The sequence below is a fragment of the Squalius cephalus genome (assembly GCF_949319135.1).
Source record: "Squalius cephalus genome assembly, chromosome: 17".
Lineage (NCBI taxonomy): Eukaryota > Metazoa > Chordata > Actinopteri > Cypriniformes > Leuciscidae > Squalius > Squalius cephalus.
The window spans coordinates 29,021,013-29,039,354 of NC_137138.1; the positions used below are offsets into that span (position 1 = coordinate 29,021,013).

Consider the following 18,342-nt stretch of genomic DNA (forward strand, 5'->3'; position numbering starts at 1 on the left):
ACACCCTGGACCTAGTGCTTACACATGGGTTTTTAATTTCTGATCTTGAAATTTCTGATACAATGATCTCTGACCATAAGCCAGTTTTATTCTCATTGTCACTTCCAAATATACTTTCTTTATCTGTCGATGCTGATAGGCTTTCTCAGGCTTATTCTTTTCAGTTCCAATTGGATTTTAATTTGCTTTTTAATGAACTAAGCTCTGTCATGGAAATTTTAAACTGTATATTAAACTAACCATGTTTCTAACATCTAACCTTATTTAACATTTAACATTTGAACAAGATGTACTGTACGAAACCAATGGAAAACTTGTGACTTTGAGTGTGTGCGTGTGTGTGTATAAATAACATAGTTTGGGAAATGAAACTAGACAGTCTGTTAGAATCTTGTGATTAACAAATTAAGTCATCATTAAAACAAAGTTTGCTTAACCTAGTAACAGAGGGGTTTGCATATGAAGAACCAATCAAATAGTGGGGAAATTATGTAATGCAGCATGACATTTATGCCATACCTCTATACTATAAAAACTGTTGTATTCTTGTGTACTCTGGGATTCTCAATGGAATTTGTCTGAGATCCTCCGGCCTTGCTTCTTGGGAGAGATTCCCTGAGAACTGCTCGAACACCCTCCCGGCCATTAATAAAGGCATTTAAAGGACATTTGCTGAAAGTCTGTCTGTTATTACTGCTGTGCAGCAGGTCAGTTTAGGCAAGCAAGTAAGTTAGAGTAAGAGACTCGGCCATTTGACGACGGAAGACGCAGAGAGCTAGAGTATAAAGGTTATTAAGTGTCGATTGGAAGACGCTATGGGTGTCGATTTGAAGACGCCAGATTTATTTATTAAGTGTCGATTTGCAGACGCTAAATCCACTACAGCTCACAGCTGTCACTGGACTCGTCGCTTTCTGACCTGAATGTCGACCAACACCGAAATTTAGGACTGACCGGTGGCTAACTGCTGATATCCGCTCACTAAGACAAAAAGCAAAAAATGGAAAAAGGACAGACTTCAAACTTCATTTGAGCTGCTTAAGTCTAAGTTTTTCTGGACTAATTTTAAGTAACCAACATAAGCCTAAGGCCTTGTTTTCAGTTATTAATGCTGTCTTAATCCTTCAATTGCACAATGTGAAAGCTTCTTGAGCTATTTTATTGATAAAATCTCTAATCTTAGGCCCCAGGTGATAACCACATATAAAGACCCTTCCGCTGTTATCTATTCGTCACCCTTATGGGAGGCCTTCAATCCTATTTCTTTATTATCTTTAACTGAAATTATTGTCTCTCTCAAACCTTTCTGTTTTTATGATGTAATACATCCTCTGCATTTCAAATTGGTAATTGATTCTGTAGGCCCTGCTCTGCTACCTCTACTGAACAAATCTCTATTAACTGGCTGTGCTCCAGTATCCCTGAAATTGGCCTCTGTTACTCCTTTGCTCAAGAAGCCTTCCCTAGACATGTCTGTTTTAAATAACTACCGACCTATCTCTGTGGTTCCTTTTATTTCTAAGGTATTAGAAAAAGTTGTGTTGTGTCAACTGCAGTCTTTTCTAAATACAAACCATGTTTCTGAAACTTTTCAGTCAGGTTTTAAATCTTGTCATAGCACTGAGTCTGCACTGCTGAGAGCATTAAATGATATCTTAGCTGCTACCGACGCAGGCGACCCTGTGATTTTAGTGCTCTTGGATCTGAATGCTGCTTTTGATACTGTCTGTCACTCATTACTCCTGTCTAGATTAGAATCTGTGGGGTTAAAAGGTTCAGTCTTGAATTGGTTTAAATCGTATTTAACTGAGAGATATTTTTTTATATCAAGACTGGCAATTTTATCTCCTCTGCTGCTCCTCTTGTATCTGGACTCCCCCAGGGCTCTATATTGGGCACCTTTGTTTTTCTCTCTCTACATGCTTCCTTTTGGTTTGATTCTGAAAAGTCATGGTGTATCCTTCCATTTTTATGTGGATGACAACCAGGTCTATCTGCCTCTAAAAAGAAATGACCCTTCTGCAATTCAATCTTAATTTGCATGTCTTGTTGAGGTAAATCTTTGGCTGGCTAGTAACTTTTTAACCCTAAATGACTCAAAGACTGAGGTTATAGTCTTTGGCCCATCTGACAATTTTAAGTTTAATAACTCTATTTTAGAAAGTCTGTTACCTTTTAATTAAAGGTCTGTACGGAACCTTGGTGTCCTTCTTGACAGTCAGCTAACTTTAGATAAACATATATCCTCTGTTGTTGCCTCTAGCTTCTTCAAGCTCTGTCTCCTTTCTAAAATTAAACATTTTCTGCCTGGAAAGTCCCTTGAGATAGCAATACATGCTTTAATTACATGTCAATTGGACTATTGCAATTCTTTGCACTGTGGTATCTCAAAGTCCCAGGTTACTCGGCTACAATTGGTTCAAAATGCGGCAGCCAAATTTATTAAGAATGGTCGTAAGTATGATCACGCCACTCCTATTTTACGAGCTCTTCATTGGCTTCAGGTTCATATTAGAATTGATGTTTACACAACCTTGCACCAAGCTACCTATCTGAACTGCTGCATCCTTATAACCCTTCCAGAGTCTTACGATCGGGTAACCAAAATTTACTCATGGTTCTTTGTACAAGGCTGAAACGTAGAGGAGATAGAGCCTTTTCGGTGGTGGGACCTAGTTTGTGGAACAGCCTGCCAGCACAACTTAGGGCTGCTGCCTCCCTATCACTTTTTAAATCTCTCTTGAAAACCCATTTGTTTTCTTTAGCTTTTAAATTATGTTGATGGTCTTATTTTTTATGAGTTACTTCATTTCCTGTTGTGTTTATCTGACCTGTACAGCACTTTGGTCAGCCCTCAGACTGTTTTTAAATGTGCTTTATAAATAAAAGAACTAGAACTTGGTTGTACGTTTCCTTCATGGTGCCTTGAGGATGAGGCCTGCGGCTCATGTCAGGGTTCATGCCTGGGACCTGGTTCAAGAAGGGTTATCCCTAGCACCTTATGAACCCATAGAGTCTGTAACAGAATCAGTTCAGTATACAAGTAAACAATCTTTTCAAATCACTGTCAAATCATGGCAATCGTAATGGCCAGTGACACCCTATTACATAATAGTGCAAAAGTGCATCCAGGAAGTATATAGGGGGTGCCTAGAGAACATGTCATACACTTATCATCTAAGGGGACTGTGCAGGAGGACTAGTGTGTGAAAAGAAGGGGTGGGTGGTTTTGGCATTTCTGTTGAAACTGCCATTATTTTGTTATAATCAGCATGGCTGCGCGAGTATTTTGTTCCCCATAAGCGTCTCAGGATGTTCTCAGGGAACAAGGGTTACAGTCGTAACCCGAAGGGAACTCACACTGCATCCTGAGACGCTTATGGGGAACTAAATACTCGCGCCGCCATGCTGAGGGGAGTGCATGCCAAAAAAATGACTCACCCCTTCTTTTCACACACTAGACTGTCAGTGACAGTACTCCCTATGGCCAATGCCCGAGCTATCATGCCTCAATGAAGAAGTACCTTCGTATAGTCACAGAAGGATTGCCCGGAGCTCAATAGAGCAGTGGCTTTAGCAGAGAGACTCTTTAAAAGAGAGGAACGAGGGAGTACCTAACAGCCAAATAAACACTGATCTACCAGGGAGTTCTCATAAGAGTCCTTCGACCTACTGACCAGACTCAGGGAGCGGAGTCCTCTACAGAAAGAACCTCTCAAATGAGGGAAGTACTACCTAAGCTCAACCGAGTAGAAAACTATAGGGCTAATACCCGGGAGGCTCCTGTGATGCCAGCAACATGATATCAATCTGCACCAAACTAGGGAGCCAGGACACTCATTAGCTAGAATGCTAAGAGTCAATCTCAACCAGGAGGATTGCTTTCAAGGCGGCCTTCGGAGGGTCAACTACTTGGTAGCAAATCAATTTCTAGCAGAGATAACCACCAGAGGTATGCAGGGCTTGGGATACCCATTCACATTGCCAACACAAGCAATGTACTCAGCTTAGTGCCTTATACCCTTTAAGCAAGAGGAGCACAGATCTCATGCACACAGACTGTTCGAGGAGGCCCCTATGTAGGCCCTACTCCTCTAGTATAACACAGGCATGTGCTCGGGGCAAATGTTTGAGCTCTAAGGGAGCCTACTAAACACCATCCTGGATAGGAGGGAGTACTTAATTGGCTCGACCTGAGCATCATTGGGGTCAAGGGTCTTCAGAGCTCTGGGAGCAAAGTATTCTTAAAAAAGCCTTGTTATTTTATTTTTATTTTTTTGCAAGGGTAGTGGATATCAGCTTGACCCGAGATAAAACTTATACAAACAAATACTTGACTATCTCCAAGAAAGGTTGCTGTCTGAACTAAGCTCTGTAGAAGTGGAGGCCTCAACAGGATGAAATCCCATGGAAGAGGCCTAAAACACTTGACTTGATGGTCAAAATCAAAGAGTTTTCACAGGAGAGTCCTAACCAGAGCTCTAGAGAGCATAGGCTTCAGCATAGTGCTTGTCACTCTCTAAGGTGACAACCACAGGGGAGGCTTTTGAAGAAATATCCTGTAACACCTGTCTGTTTATCTGTGCCAAACACCACTAGGGAACTGCAGCTCAGCATATCGCTTTTACTCTATTATCAAGATGAGTCAGCTCAACCAAGGCAGATTGAGGAGGCCACGGGGCCTGCAACTCGCATTATTAGCCCAATGCAGAGGGCGGGCCCTGGCCGGGCGACTCTCACAGTGAGAGGAGGTGTACCAGGATCACTAGCTGCCAGTCTGGGGCTGGAGAGGCTCTCCTTCAGGAGTAACCTACTCTGAGCTACTGCAGACTAGGAGCCGGAGATGCTACAGTAAAAACCGCCTCTGTCTAAGAGACATATTCCTAAAGTACTAAGCCTAGGCCGAATATCAGGGCAGCCCAAACATTGAGGGCCAAACACACATGCATTCATGACCTTCCTGGAGCTCAGTGGAGCGGTGGCTTCAGCATTACGACTCTCTTAAGTGAGGGGAAGCCAACTTCACTCACCACAGGGAACTTATCAAGATGGCCCCATACCACAGGCCTCCAATTGAAAACATCATCTACCTGGAGCTGAGTGGAGTGGTTGCTTCAACATACTGATTCACCACAGGGTGATAGTCAGGGTGGCCTTATGATATGTCAATACTTAAGACATCATACACCTGGAGCTCAATGGATCTAAATGAGTGGAGACCAACACACTCACCACAGGGTGATTATCAAGGCAGCCCACAGAGGACCGTCATAATCTATCTGGAGCTCAGGGGAGTGGAGGCTATAGTTTCCTTTACTCTCTTAACGAGAGGAAACCACTTCATTCAACCTAGCGTGGTTTAACAAGGAGGCCTCTCTGAGGGCCATATGCTTGAAATTGTGATCTTGCCTGGAGCTCAGTAGAGCAGTGGCTTGTTTTCCAGAATAACCCTCTAAAGGAGAGAAAGCCAACTCACTCAAACAGAATGATTATCAAGGCAGCCCTCTCTTTAGAGGGCCAAACGCTTGCCATTTAAATTATCTGGAGCTCAGATGAGCGACGACCTTAGTAAAATGACCCTCTAATTGAGAGGAAGCCAAGTTACTCACAGGTGATGTGTTTTGTTCTAATGCTACCCACCATATAAAAAACCTCATAAATGACTCTTAGTTGAGAGGAGGCAAATAGTAAGGGTGTCACAATAACCTTCCCTAAAATATGGAAGCTCCAGAGCCCCAGTTCAATTTTGCCCATTTCATATTTTTCTGATGCGATGAACAAACATCCCCTTATTCCCTTTCTATAGGGAGCTGAGGTCACTTCACTGTGTTTAATAAATCTAATTTTTACACTTTAAAAAGTTTTTGGTTTTAAAGCCTTTGGAGTGACTGGGGATTCCAGGGATCTTATTGATAGGATTCCTGTTAATTGTTGCGGGTATTTTCTTTCTCTTTGAGTAGAGGTTTAATCTATTCGTAACAGCACGTTTGAAAAAAAAAAAAAAAGCACAACATGACACAACCACCATAAACAGATACAATTTTTATTTGCCGGATAACTTGCAGAGCACATTTGTGCATTAAGAAACAATAGGAAAGAAAAGCTTACCAAAGACAGTGCGTGCTGGCACAGACTCCCGGTTCAGCCAGAAGGAGACCTGAGAGAGAATGACGGTCATTATGCAGGGGAGATACGTCTGGATCACGAAGTAGCCAATTTTCCTTTTCAAATGGAAATATGTTGTCATCACTACATATTCTCCTATATAAGAAATGAGAAAAAGAGAAGAGAGAGACCATAATAGAGATGAATTATTGATTATACATACATAGACTAAAATATTCCTTATTTATTTACGAAAAATCATTATTATTTATTTACCAAAGATCATACAAGCAAAGTAAATGAGATATAGAGAGATGAGGTGTTGTGTTGGAGAAGAAAGTTAACTGCTTCCTCTATGTCAAAGTGCCAAAGATGGTGAAGGACTTTTACCAGGAAGTGTTTTACCAGCATGGTTGGGGCAGATTGGATGTTCTAACATTAACAGCAGGAAGAATGTTACTGTAAGAACTGATGTTCCTGTTAAGACAAAAGGTAAGATAAAACTCACCCTGCAATAAAGCAATGAAATGCACCCTGGACAGAAGGTCGCAAAGAAAGAGCACATGACATTGTCAAGTCAAGTCAAGTCAACTTTATTTATATAGCGCTTTTCACAATGCAGATTGTATCAAAGCAGCTTCACAGTATTAAATAAAATAGTACATCAGTGTTTGTTTCTAGTGTAAAACGTCCACGTTTGGTAATGCTGATCAATAGTATTGTTGATTGATTGATTAAATTAAGTATCCCCAACTGAGCAAGCCAAAGGCAACAGTGGCAAGGAACCGAAAAACTCCATCAGGTGACCTAATGGAGAAAAAAAAACCTTGGGAGAACCCAGGCTCAGTCGGGGGCCAGTTCTCCTCTGGCGTTTATGAACTAGAGACCGGATTTAACTGTAAGATTAAAAATATTATATAAATGCCTGGCTGAAGAGATGCGTCTTTAATCTAGTTTTAAACTGGGAGAGCGAGTCTGAGCAACGAACAGTATCAGGAAGGCTATTCCAGAGTTTTGGAGCTAAATGTGAAAATGATCTCCCTCCTTTGGATGATCTGGATATCCTAGGTATGACCAAAAGCCTCGAATTTAGTGATCTTAAAGAGCGCGATGGATTATAGGGCGATAGAAGATCCGTTAAATAAACTGGAGCTAAGCCATTTAGGGCTTTATAAGTCAGTAGCAATACCTTGTAATTAATACGGAACTTTATAGGTAACCAATGTAGTGATGATAGAATTGGTGTTATATGGTCAAATTTTCTTGATCTAGTAAGAACTCTAGCGGCGGCATTTTGGACTAACTGTAGCTTGTTTATTGAGGATGCAGGACAACCAGCTAATAAAGCATTACAGTAATCTAGTCTCGAGGTCATGAACGCATGAACTAACTTTTCTGCATCAGAAACAGATAGCATATTACGTAGCTTAGCAATGTTTCTAAGGTGGAAAAAGGCTGTTTTTGTAACATATGAAATATGATTTTCAAAAGACAGGTTGCAGTCAAGTATAACACCCAGGTCTTTTACTGTAGAGGATAAAGTAACAGGACATCCTACTATGTTAAAGTTGTATTGTGAGAGGTTTTGTGGGCGGTTTTTTGAACCGATAAGTATTACCTCTGTCTTGTCAGGATTTAATAAAAGAAAATTGCGCGTCATCCAATCTTTTATATCTTTAACACACTCTGTCAATTTGGATAATTTAGCGTTTTCATCCGGCCGTGATGAAATATATATTTGAGTGTCATCAGCATAACAATGGAAACTAATTCCATGTTTCCTTATAATATTTCCAAGTGGCAGCATATATATTGAGAATAATAGAGGGCCTAACACAGATCCTTCCGGCACTCCATAGTTTACTGGAGTTATGATCGATTTTTCTCCATTTAAATAGACAAAATGGTATCGGTCAGATAGGTATGATCTGAACCAGCTTAATGCTTGTCCTTGAACACCAGTATAATTTTGTAGTCGATCTAAGAGTATTGTGTGATCTATAGTATCGAACGCAGCACTAAGATCAAGTAAAACTAGTATTGAGATACAGCCTTGGTCAGAAGCTAAGAGTAAATCATTTGTGATTTTAACGAGCGCAGTTTCAGTGCTATGGTACGGCCTGAATCCAGACTGAAACTTTTCATAGATGTCATTTTCTTGTAAGAAAGAGCCTAGTTGGGCAGACACCACTTTTTCTAGTATTTTAGACATAAAAGGAAGATTTGAAATTGGTCTATAATTTGCTAGGTTATTTGGGTCTAATTGTGGTTTCTTAAAGGGCACCTATTATGCAAAATTCACTTTTACATGGTGTTTGAACATAAATGTGTGTTGGCAGTGTGTGAGCAAAACCACCCTAGAATGATAAAAATCCACCCAGTAGTTTTTTTACTATCTCAATAAATCATAAGCACTGTCTCAGAACACCCTGTTCTAGATTTTCCTCACTGTGACGTAGAAATGAGCTAAGCCCCACCGACGTGATTTGATTGACATCTGGTTTTGGCATAGACCCCGCCCTCGGTGATCTGCATCCTCCATTGTTTCAGCGACAGCCGGTAATGTCTCCTAAGAAGTGTAGGTGTTCTGTTGTGGGATGTAAGAATGGACATACTAGTTTTCACTGACATCAGAGCCACTGAAAACGCAGCGGATGGATTTTATTTATGAAGAAAAGGCACCACTTAAACTTCCTAAATACGAGATTCATTTTCTGACTGACTGTTAACGAGGGTCAAAGTTAATCCTAGAGTGTGGATCGTTGCCTAATTCGCGATCCAACGTCACCTCCAGAAAAAGTAAGTGTATTTTATGATTTTTGAGCAAATAGTCATTTCAATCGATGTCAGCCAGTTCAACAACAAATGCGTCTAAAGCTATTTATTGTCGTCGTCATAGGATGTCTCAACAAACAACGTCAGACAGTTTTATGTCACGTAGGCATTTTTGCAGCAATAACAAATGTAAATAAATTAAGGTCTGCTCTATCTCCATAGACAGTAGGCTATATAAACGTCTATCTCCCTCCCCTTAAGAAAAAAAATAAATAAATTCGTTTGTACTTCACAGTAGTGTGTGTGTGTGTGTAGTTTCAAAAAATTGCGCGAACGTTATCACAGTTCGTGTGTGTGTGTTGCACATCCATAATGGCAAAAGGGACGCGATTAAAACATTGTAAGTACATAAATGTATCAAATAACCATTCCGAGACGTTTAGTCCATTCGTGTTTATTCTGTGCCGGAGTCTCTTCATCATCTAGGTCCAGCAGCAGGGCGGGGATATGCAGCTCATTTACATTTAAAGTGGTAGACGCCAAAACAGCTCTTTTTAAAACAGGCCCCAAAAATGACATTTTCAAATGGTTATAATAAATGAACTGTGGGGTATTTTGTGCTGAAACTTCACAAATACATTCTGGGGACACCCAAGACCAATATTACATCTTCTAAAAAGGGGCATAATAGGTGCCCTTTAATGAGTGGTTTTATAACTGCCAGTTTAAATGTTCTTGGAACATGACCTAAAGTTAAAGACGAGTTAATAATATTGAGGAGAGGCTCTTCCACTATAGGTAACACTTCTTTCAGTAGTTTAGTTGGTATGGGATCTAATAAACATGTTGTTGTTTTAGAGGAAGTGATAAGTTTATTTAACTCTATTTGTTCTACAGTTGTAAAGCACTGTAATTGTTCTTGCGGGGTGATAATCGAGGCTGAGTTATAAGGCGCGATTGAGGATTGAACGTTTACAATTGTGATTCTGATGTTTTCTATTTTCTCAGTGAAAATATTCATGAAATCATTACTACTAAACTGTAACGGAATATTTTGTTCAGGTGACGCTTGTTTATTTGTTAGTCTAGCCACGGTGTTAAATAAAAACCTAGGATTGTTTTGGTTATTTTCTATTAGATTGCGGAGGTGCTCAGCCCTGGCTACTTTTTGGGCCTTTTTATAACGTGACGTACTGTCTTTCCAAGCGATTCTAAAAACCTCTAGATTAGTTTGTTTCCATTTACGCTCTAAATTACGGGTTTCTCTCTTTAGAACACGCGTAGTATTGTTGTACCATGGTGCTTTAATTTTCTCTCTGACCTTTTTTAGTCTAATAGGTGCAACAATATCCAGTGTTCCAGAGAGAATGGTGCTCATAGTGCTGGTTAGTTCCTCTAGTTCATCTGTTTGTTTGGGTTCACTGAGCATCTGAGACAGATCCGATAAGCAATTTGAAAAATTATCTATGGTGGATGGAAGGATTGTTCTGCCTAATCGATAACGCGGCGCAGCATGATATATTACAGGAGTACGTAATATGCAAGTTACCATGTAATGGTCAGTGACATCATCACTTTGTGGAATGATATCTATATCGTTTGGTTCGGTTCCATGTGATATAATTAAATCGAGTGTATGATTAAAACGATGAGTTGGTCCGGTAACGTTTTGCTTAACCCCAAAGGAGTTTAATAAATCTATAAACGCAGCCCCTAACGCATCATTTTGATTATCTACGTGTATGTTAAAATCTCCAACAATTAATGCTTTATCGACATTGACCAATAGGTCTGAGAGAAAATCTGCAAATTCTTTTAGAAAATCAGCGTAAGGCCCTGGCGGTCTGTATACGGTAGCCAAGGCTAAAGATAATAGGGATGTTTTTCTAGCATCTAAGAGCGTAACATTTAGTACAAGTACTTCAAATGAAATAAACTTATAATTGTCTTGTCCAAACTTATCTCCTTGTTTATATATGCATCCCCCTCCTCCCTTTCTTTCCCCCTGACTCAAGTCACTAAAAGTTCACTAAAAATGCCTATATATCACATATGATGTATCGTGTCAATCTATTGTTTTTCCTTTCATGTTTGGTATCATTTTAAATGTCTCAGTGAGATTGGTAAAATGGTCTTAATTTCATAGCAGTCATTGGTATTATGAGAAAGATTGAAAATCTTTGGGTGGTGTCTCTTCAAGATATCTGATAATTCTCTCCTCTCCCCCGAAACCAGGTGTTACCCTCTGGGGTACATTAATTAAGCCAAAACAACTCTTTTGTTGTTCTGGTCTGGGTATTTAAGGGCAAGTGGCAGAGCAGTCTTTGGAAATCTGTAACCAGGAAAACCCCCATGCAGTGCTGTGTCAGTGTCTTCCACACTCACACACCACTGCGTGTCTCTATCAGGAATGCATTTCTTACACTTGGAGTAATATTTGAGCAAGTGATGTCATGTATTTATTATTTATGAATTGGATTTTAATCATTTACTTGTGTAATTGGCATGATACAATTTTTTACCTGACAAATAAAATGTTATATTTGATTTATTTTGAATTATTCTGAAATCATTATTTTAGTAGAGTATAAGGAGGCTGATGCTACCGCAAATCTTAGTTAGGGTAGGTCAAACTAAAGGCTTATGTATGAACGGAGCAGTAGGCACGTCATCTGAATACCTTTTGATTTCTGTCTATCACTGATTTAGCAAGTTGTATGGAAGTGGAAAAATAAACTACACTTTTTTTTGTACGAGTGAGCAGTAGGCAACCGACTTAAGAGGTATTAGCAAACCCTGCATCGATTGACTAAAGTCAGAAATGACAAGTTTGTGTCCGTGAGAAACACGATCCTGCCGACGTGATCTCTATGCGGCATTGGGTCCATAATGAATTAATAATTGAAAGTATGGATACTCAGAATAATCAAGATCGAAATTAAGTCATAATCAGTATTTATGAATATTTTCTAATAAGAAACACAATCTAAATTTGATAATCATTTGAAATTGGAGTAAGATTAAGCATAGAGCTAAAGTAATATTGAAAATAATTCTAATAAATAAAGTGAACTTCACTGGAGAGCTGAAAAGACATACACCATTATACCTTCGCCCGCACCATTGAATTCCTTCGTTGGGCCAATGGGTGGTCTTTACATTATAGACAATTGACCAATATGGAAGCCTTACCATTTAGTTCTTTTTAAAGGTCTGATGGAGCATGGAGACCTGCGATTATGCCATTAAAATCAGAGGTAGGATGGCCAATTTGCTATGTTTAAGTCACATAACATATGTTAAAAATTTTGAAAATCCAAAATAAAGGAAATATTATTCCTTAAGGCTGGTCTATGGTATATCAGGAGTAGTAGGAGACTTAAAGTCTAAATTTTCTCTCATTTAATCTCATTGCTGTCTAGAGATATTCAAGATATTATTTTCTTCTGAGAAAAAAAAAGAAAAGAAAATATGCCTTTTTTTTGTATTTTGTATTTTTTGTTGTTGTCGTTGCAGCTTCATACTAAAATTCTTTACATTTATATATTTTTTGCCTCATTAATCTAAAGAAAATTATATTGACTGTAAATGTCTGTGAGTGGCCCAGCCAGAGCCCAGACTTGAACCCATAAATTTGCTGAATTTTCCCTATGCCACTTTTGTGTTATCTTGGCTGTGTGCTTATAGTCACTGTCCTGTTGGAAGGCCAGCCTTTGGCCCGTCTATGGTTGTGAGTTCTCGGAACCAGGTTTTTATTGGATATGTCTTGTCTCTGAAAAATAAGCCCAAAGCATGATACTATCACCACCATGCTTCACTGTTGGGATGGTGTTGTGCAGGTGATGAGTGATACCTGGTTTCCTCCAGACATGAATTTTCAGTCTGAGATTAATTTAGGTGCATTTTTGTAAATTCCAAGCAGGCTTTCAGGTGTTCAGCACTGAGGAGAGGCTTCCATCTGGCCACTCTGTCATAAAACCCAGGAGGTCAATCAGTGATGGTTGTCATCTGCAAATTTCTCTCATCGCTGCACATGATCTCTGGAACTCAACCAGAGTGACCATCCGGTTCCTTGCCACCTTTCTTTCTAGTGTCTGTCTCCCCTGATTGTTCAGTTTCGCCGGGCAGCCAGCACTAGGAAGAGTCTTGGTCATTCCATACCTCTTCCATTTATTGAATTATGGAGGCCCCTGTGCTCATACAGTAGGAATCTTTAATGCAGGCGATTTTTTGTAGCCTTCATCTCTAAAGGTTATCTAAAATATATATTCAGTCATATGGTTCAAGGAGAAGAATTTTGAATTAAAGTACTAAGAATTTTAAAGTACTAAGAACTATTACTTGTGAAAATAGCGAAACAACAACATCTGTAAACATATTCAAAGTTGATGTGTTTGTTTACAAGACACTTGAGAACAAATGCCATCTAGTTTCATTGACAAAATCTGGTGCAGACCAAATTTAATAGTGCACATGCGCAAACGTGAATAATGCCTTTTAATAATGAATCTATACCTCACCCACAAATTATCACATCGTATGACTTAAGTGACATAAGTCGTATGGACCACATTTCATGGTGCTTATTTATTATTTTTTAGAGTGCAACAGACCTCATTATGTAAAAGAAATCCCTCTGCATTCTGTGAAATATCTTCTTCTGATGACATCATTTTCATTTTTTTCATTTTTGACTAGATCTGAGGTTGAAATTCTAATCTCTGTGGGAAAAGCAATTTTCAACTAAGTTAGTGTTCTCTCCCTGCACTGGGAGGCAGAGCAGAGAACAATTAAAATGTCAAAATGAAGAATAAACGGATGGTTCTGGTGCTTTAAAAAACATTTTGTCTTTTCCATTTCATCTGAGGGGGGCAAGTCAATACGAAAGCCTTTCACCAGCGCTGACATACACCGAGAGCTTTGTCTGTCTCTAAATAATCACTGTCTCAGAACGTGGCTTTGGCATGTGACTGACTAATGTGTTCATTACAGAATGAGTAAAAAAGGCTGCTTCTTATAATACCAATAAGGTGCAAAAAGGTTTGCATGGAAGGGTAAGATGGGGGAAGATGCCTACCTTAAGAACAAGGCCCGTTTGCTTTAACATTTTAACATATTTAGATATTAGTTTAGCATGCTCATAGCACAAAATGTAAAATTATTCCAATTTATACACCCTACCATATATACAATTTATACACCCTACCATTCTCCACTGTGCCACTTGATTTCACAGAAATTACTGGTTAGAATCTGATTGCCAATCTTGTTATACTGGAAACTATGGAGGAGTAGAAAATAAAGTTGTGGGTATCAGCAATAAAAAAGGATTAATGGCCACTACTACAATCAGAATTATACATAGCCTACAGAAGTATACAGAGTTGGATAACATCAGGCTGCAAACTGTTGATTAAAAAAACAAAAAGGAACTCTGAGCACACTCAGAATCGAAGGGGAGACATATTTTCATCTTTTGTGTACAGAAGAGCAGAGTGGCACTTCCACAGCAAAAAACAATACCAGGAAATAGCAGTGCTGATAATATATGGGTTTTCAAATACAGGGTAACATTTAATTTAAAAAGCAGCTGCAGGGGCACGTATCTTACCCTAACCTTCATATTTTTTTATTTTTTGCAGCTATCAGGATAAACACAGGTAAGTACCATTTTGATGAACGATATACAACACACGTCCTCCCTCTCTGTAGACAAACAGCGTTAGCTCATTTGTGAGGTTGCCCCCACACATGTCATTATGCGACAGAGGCTGTGGATTAGAGGTAAAATTTTGTTAATAATGTTCAGTTTCTTGCCTAGACTGATAGTTTCACTTCTTAAGACTGCAATGTATTGTCAGCAGGCGCAGGTATTAATTTAGTTTTGTCTGCATATGTTTTTTTTTTTTTTATCTTAATGTGCCGGCACCCATTGACTTCTATTATGTGAATCACAGAGGACCACAGTTTCAGCTAAAGATCTTCTTTTTTAGCCACAACATTAAAACCACTGACAAGTGAAGTGTATCGATTATACATTGATTATATCCTTACAATAGCACCTGTCAAGGGTGGGATATATCCGGCAACGAGCGAACAGTCAGTTCTTGAATATCATGCACTGGAAACCGGACTTTACTAGGAGTTGAAAATAAAGAAATTGAAAATAATTTTGCCTACTGTCTTTGTGTTTGAAATGGCAAAGAATTACAAGCAGAGTGTTCCACCATGCCCTCGCTACATCACTAGGGATGATGAATGACAATCTTTGAGTCATCTGCTTGGCAGTGGAGCATGCTTGATCAGCTCTCGAGGGAGCCAATTGCCCTCATTGTGAGAAGCTCACTTTGAGGAAGCTCCGCTCACATCTGGATCTCTTCGCGAGCAATGGGAGTCAGGCGTCTGCGCCCCGTAGTTCGGGTCCTACATCTGCTGAGATGACTTAAATCCATTAAAATCATGATGTTTGCAGATGGATCTGGTTAATGAGTTTGAAACAGGCTCTGCCCTTTCTCTTTCTCATTTGCCAGAATCCGTGGACTGCGTTCTGGATCAGGAATTTCTATTGGTCCAGACGAGGACCTACTTTCCGCCGCCTCTTGTTCTGAAGAGCTGGGTGGCGACTCGGATGCCGTGAGTGCCACTCATTTGTCATCAGCACAGTTAAATTGTGCATTTGAAGAGCTTTTGGAAGTGGTCACTCATCCAGTAGACAAGCTCAAAATAGAATGGCCAGATGAAAAAAGGGATGTTAGGAGAAGCACGCTGGACGTTTGCTTCCTGTCTAGTGGGCGAAGTCAGCAGCCTCATAGGAATCTGCCATTCTTCCCTGACCTCCATGCTGAGATCCTGGGTCCATTACTTCTTGATGCCTCGGTTTTGCATTCGGGCCTGTTCGAGAACACAGTCAAAACTGTCATCGACAGGTTCCAGGTGGCCAAGAAGCAATTCATGCAGGTGACATTTATACAGTCCTTGCTTTACCTCGCCGAATTCAAATAAAAGCGTCCCTTCTCAGAGTCAGAGGGCAACCTTTTTGGGTGTGGTATGGGACTTTTTAACCACTCTGAAGGAATATGCACAAATGATTTTGTACCCTTATTGCGTGAAGCAGTCCCTGGTTTCTTACCTTGGGACCCATTTTGGGGACATGCTCATGGGTTGGGGAGCGATATCCCAGATGGTGGCCCAGCACAGGGAAACTGGGAAGACCAACATCTCTCTTGGCACATATATTGACTAGAGGTGAAGGCTGGATTTCTTGTCTTATAGCACTTTCTCCAAGATCTGAGGGGTATTCAGGTGTGGGTGCAGACAGGCAACACGTCTTAGTCTCTTATATAAATCATTAGGGCGGTCTGCGTTTATGCCCCCTGTTCAGGCTGGTGCATCAGATTTTGCACTAGGCGCAAGGCAGACTTTTTTTTGAGAGTGGTTTACATTCCAGGGCACACAAATGTGGGGGCAGACATCCTGTTGAGGAAGGGGCTGAGGCCCAGGGAACGGAGACTTAACTCAGAAGTAGTGGTGCAAATCTGGCAGAGGTTCGGCAAGGCAGATGTAGATCTGTTCGCCTCTGAGGAATCGACCCAATGTCTTCAATGGTTCTCCCTCATACCTCCACCTCCGTTAGGGTAAGATGCTATGGTACAGGTGTGGCTGAGGCTATATCTGTATGCCTTTCCCCCTATTGCTCTGCTCCCCAGAGTTTTAGCCAGAGTTCGTCAATTGCTAGTTGCTCCATTCTGGACCTAATGTCTCTCCTGGAAGGCTCTCCATGGGAGATTTCTAACAGGAGAGACCTTCACTCCCAGGCTCGGGAGACAATATTTCTCAACTAAGGTTGTCGAAACCATTCTGAATGCTAGAGCTCCCTCCACTAGGAAATGGTATGCCCCGAAGTGGCGTCTCCTCGAGTCATGGTGTGCCACATGAAATTTGCCAATCTAACCCAGTCCACTATCCTGTTGGTTCAGTGCTGGAGTTTTTACAGGAGTGCCTTTCAGATGGTTTATCCCATATGCTTAAAGTGTACATGGCTGCTATAACTGCTTGCCATGACCAAATAGACAGACTTCCTATGGGGAGGCATTCCCTGATACAGTATCTCGCTTTCTTCTTGATGTCAGATGGTTGAGGCCTATCTGCAGACTGTGAGAATTCGCTGGTCTACTTTGGATGCCATGGCAGAGGTTCCACCGCCTCCAAGCAGAGGTTGTCCCATTGGATTGTTGATGCTATTACCTATGGCTTCACCTCTAAGAATTAGGGCTCTCAATTAAGAGTGTCACTTCTTCTAAGGCGCTAGCTAAAGATGCGTCATTGCAAGATGTTTGTGCTGTGGCAGGCTGTTCCTCCCTGCACCCATTCATAAGGTTTTACATTATGGATATTCAGGAATGCCCGTTTGGATTGATTCCTTTATATCAGTTCTTATTGTTTCTTATTGTTCCAAGAAAAAAACATTCTTGGATTTCAATTCTAAAAGAGGTGTTGGGCTATGGATATACCCATTATTTCTGAATGTTTGTTGCAGCAAGTTCCGCACACATTCTTAAAGTGTTTCAGCATCTATGATCTCGATTCCATTGATCTTAGGACATTCAACAACCTTATTTTACAGTGGTCTATTCTTTGCTTATGTAGCACGCAGCATGCTTCGCCTTTGGGCTCTAAGTATATGATTATGGAATTTGCCAGGTCTTGTTCCTTCAGGCCTGTGAGGTGCATGACATACTCCACCTTCTGGTACTTGGGAACTACCTTCTTGGAGAAGGTTTATGTTTTGTGTCTCTCTCTGTTTGTTTCTATGAATGTGCCCTTTTCACACACATTCGCCTATACTTATTTTTGAATGGGTTTTCCCCAGGCTCGTCTCCTTTGGATAACCATTCTTCAACCATTAGGTTAGGTAAGCCTTCAGTATAGTGATGTGGGTATTAACATAGCATCAACGCCATGATTGAGTTCCACTCAAAAGGGACCGTCTCAAGTTATGTATGTAACCCAGTTCCCTGAGAGGAAATGAGATTTTGCGTCATTTTGCCATACTTCACGCAATACCTATAAATGGCTTACTTCAGACAATTAGAATCTGGGGACATGTGTTTCAGGCATCCATTTATGGTCTTTGTGATGCGCTGATGCTATGTCACCTGACCACACTTTCTGTCAAATTGTCAGATTAAAATTGTCCTAACTAACTACACGAGACGCGACACGCGATAAAAGGTATCTTTTCCATGTTAATCAGAGTTTTTGTCCTAACCAGACGCGACGGCGACATGCGACATTTCTAATTTAGAAACGGTTTCTATTTTTCTGCGACGTCGCGCTGGAACATCAAACACAAAGTGTGGCAATGATAATCTCTGGTAGGCTACTGTTTATGTGCTTTATTTAATGTTAAAAGCGTGAAATGTAACTTTGAATATCATTTAGTGCTCCAGCTTTGAAGCTGCA

At 40.3% G+C, this 18,342-nt stretch overlaps 1 protein-coding gene across 1 annotated transcript in view; it reads right to left on the reverse strand.

The window, feature by feature from the left end:
* The window catches only part of gabra3 (gamma-aminobutyric acid type A receptor subunit alpha3), a 668,187-nt gene that overhangs the window by 179,022 nt on the left and 470,823 nt on the right, over positions 1–18,342 (reverse strand). Inside the window, exon 8 of the mRNA XM_079847030.1 lies at positions 6,109–6,261. Coding sequence (XP_079703156.1) covers positions 6,109–6,261 — 153 coding nt within the window. The remainder of the gene's footprint in view (positions 1–6,108; positions 6,262–18,342) is intronic.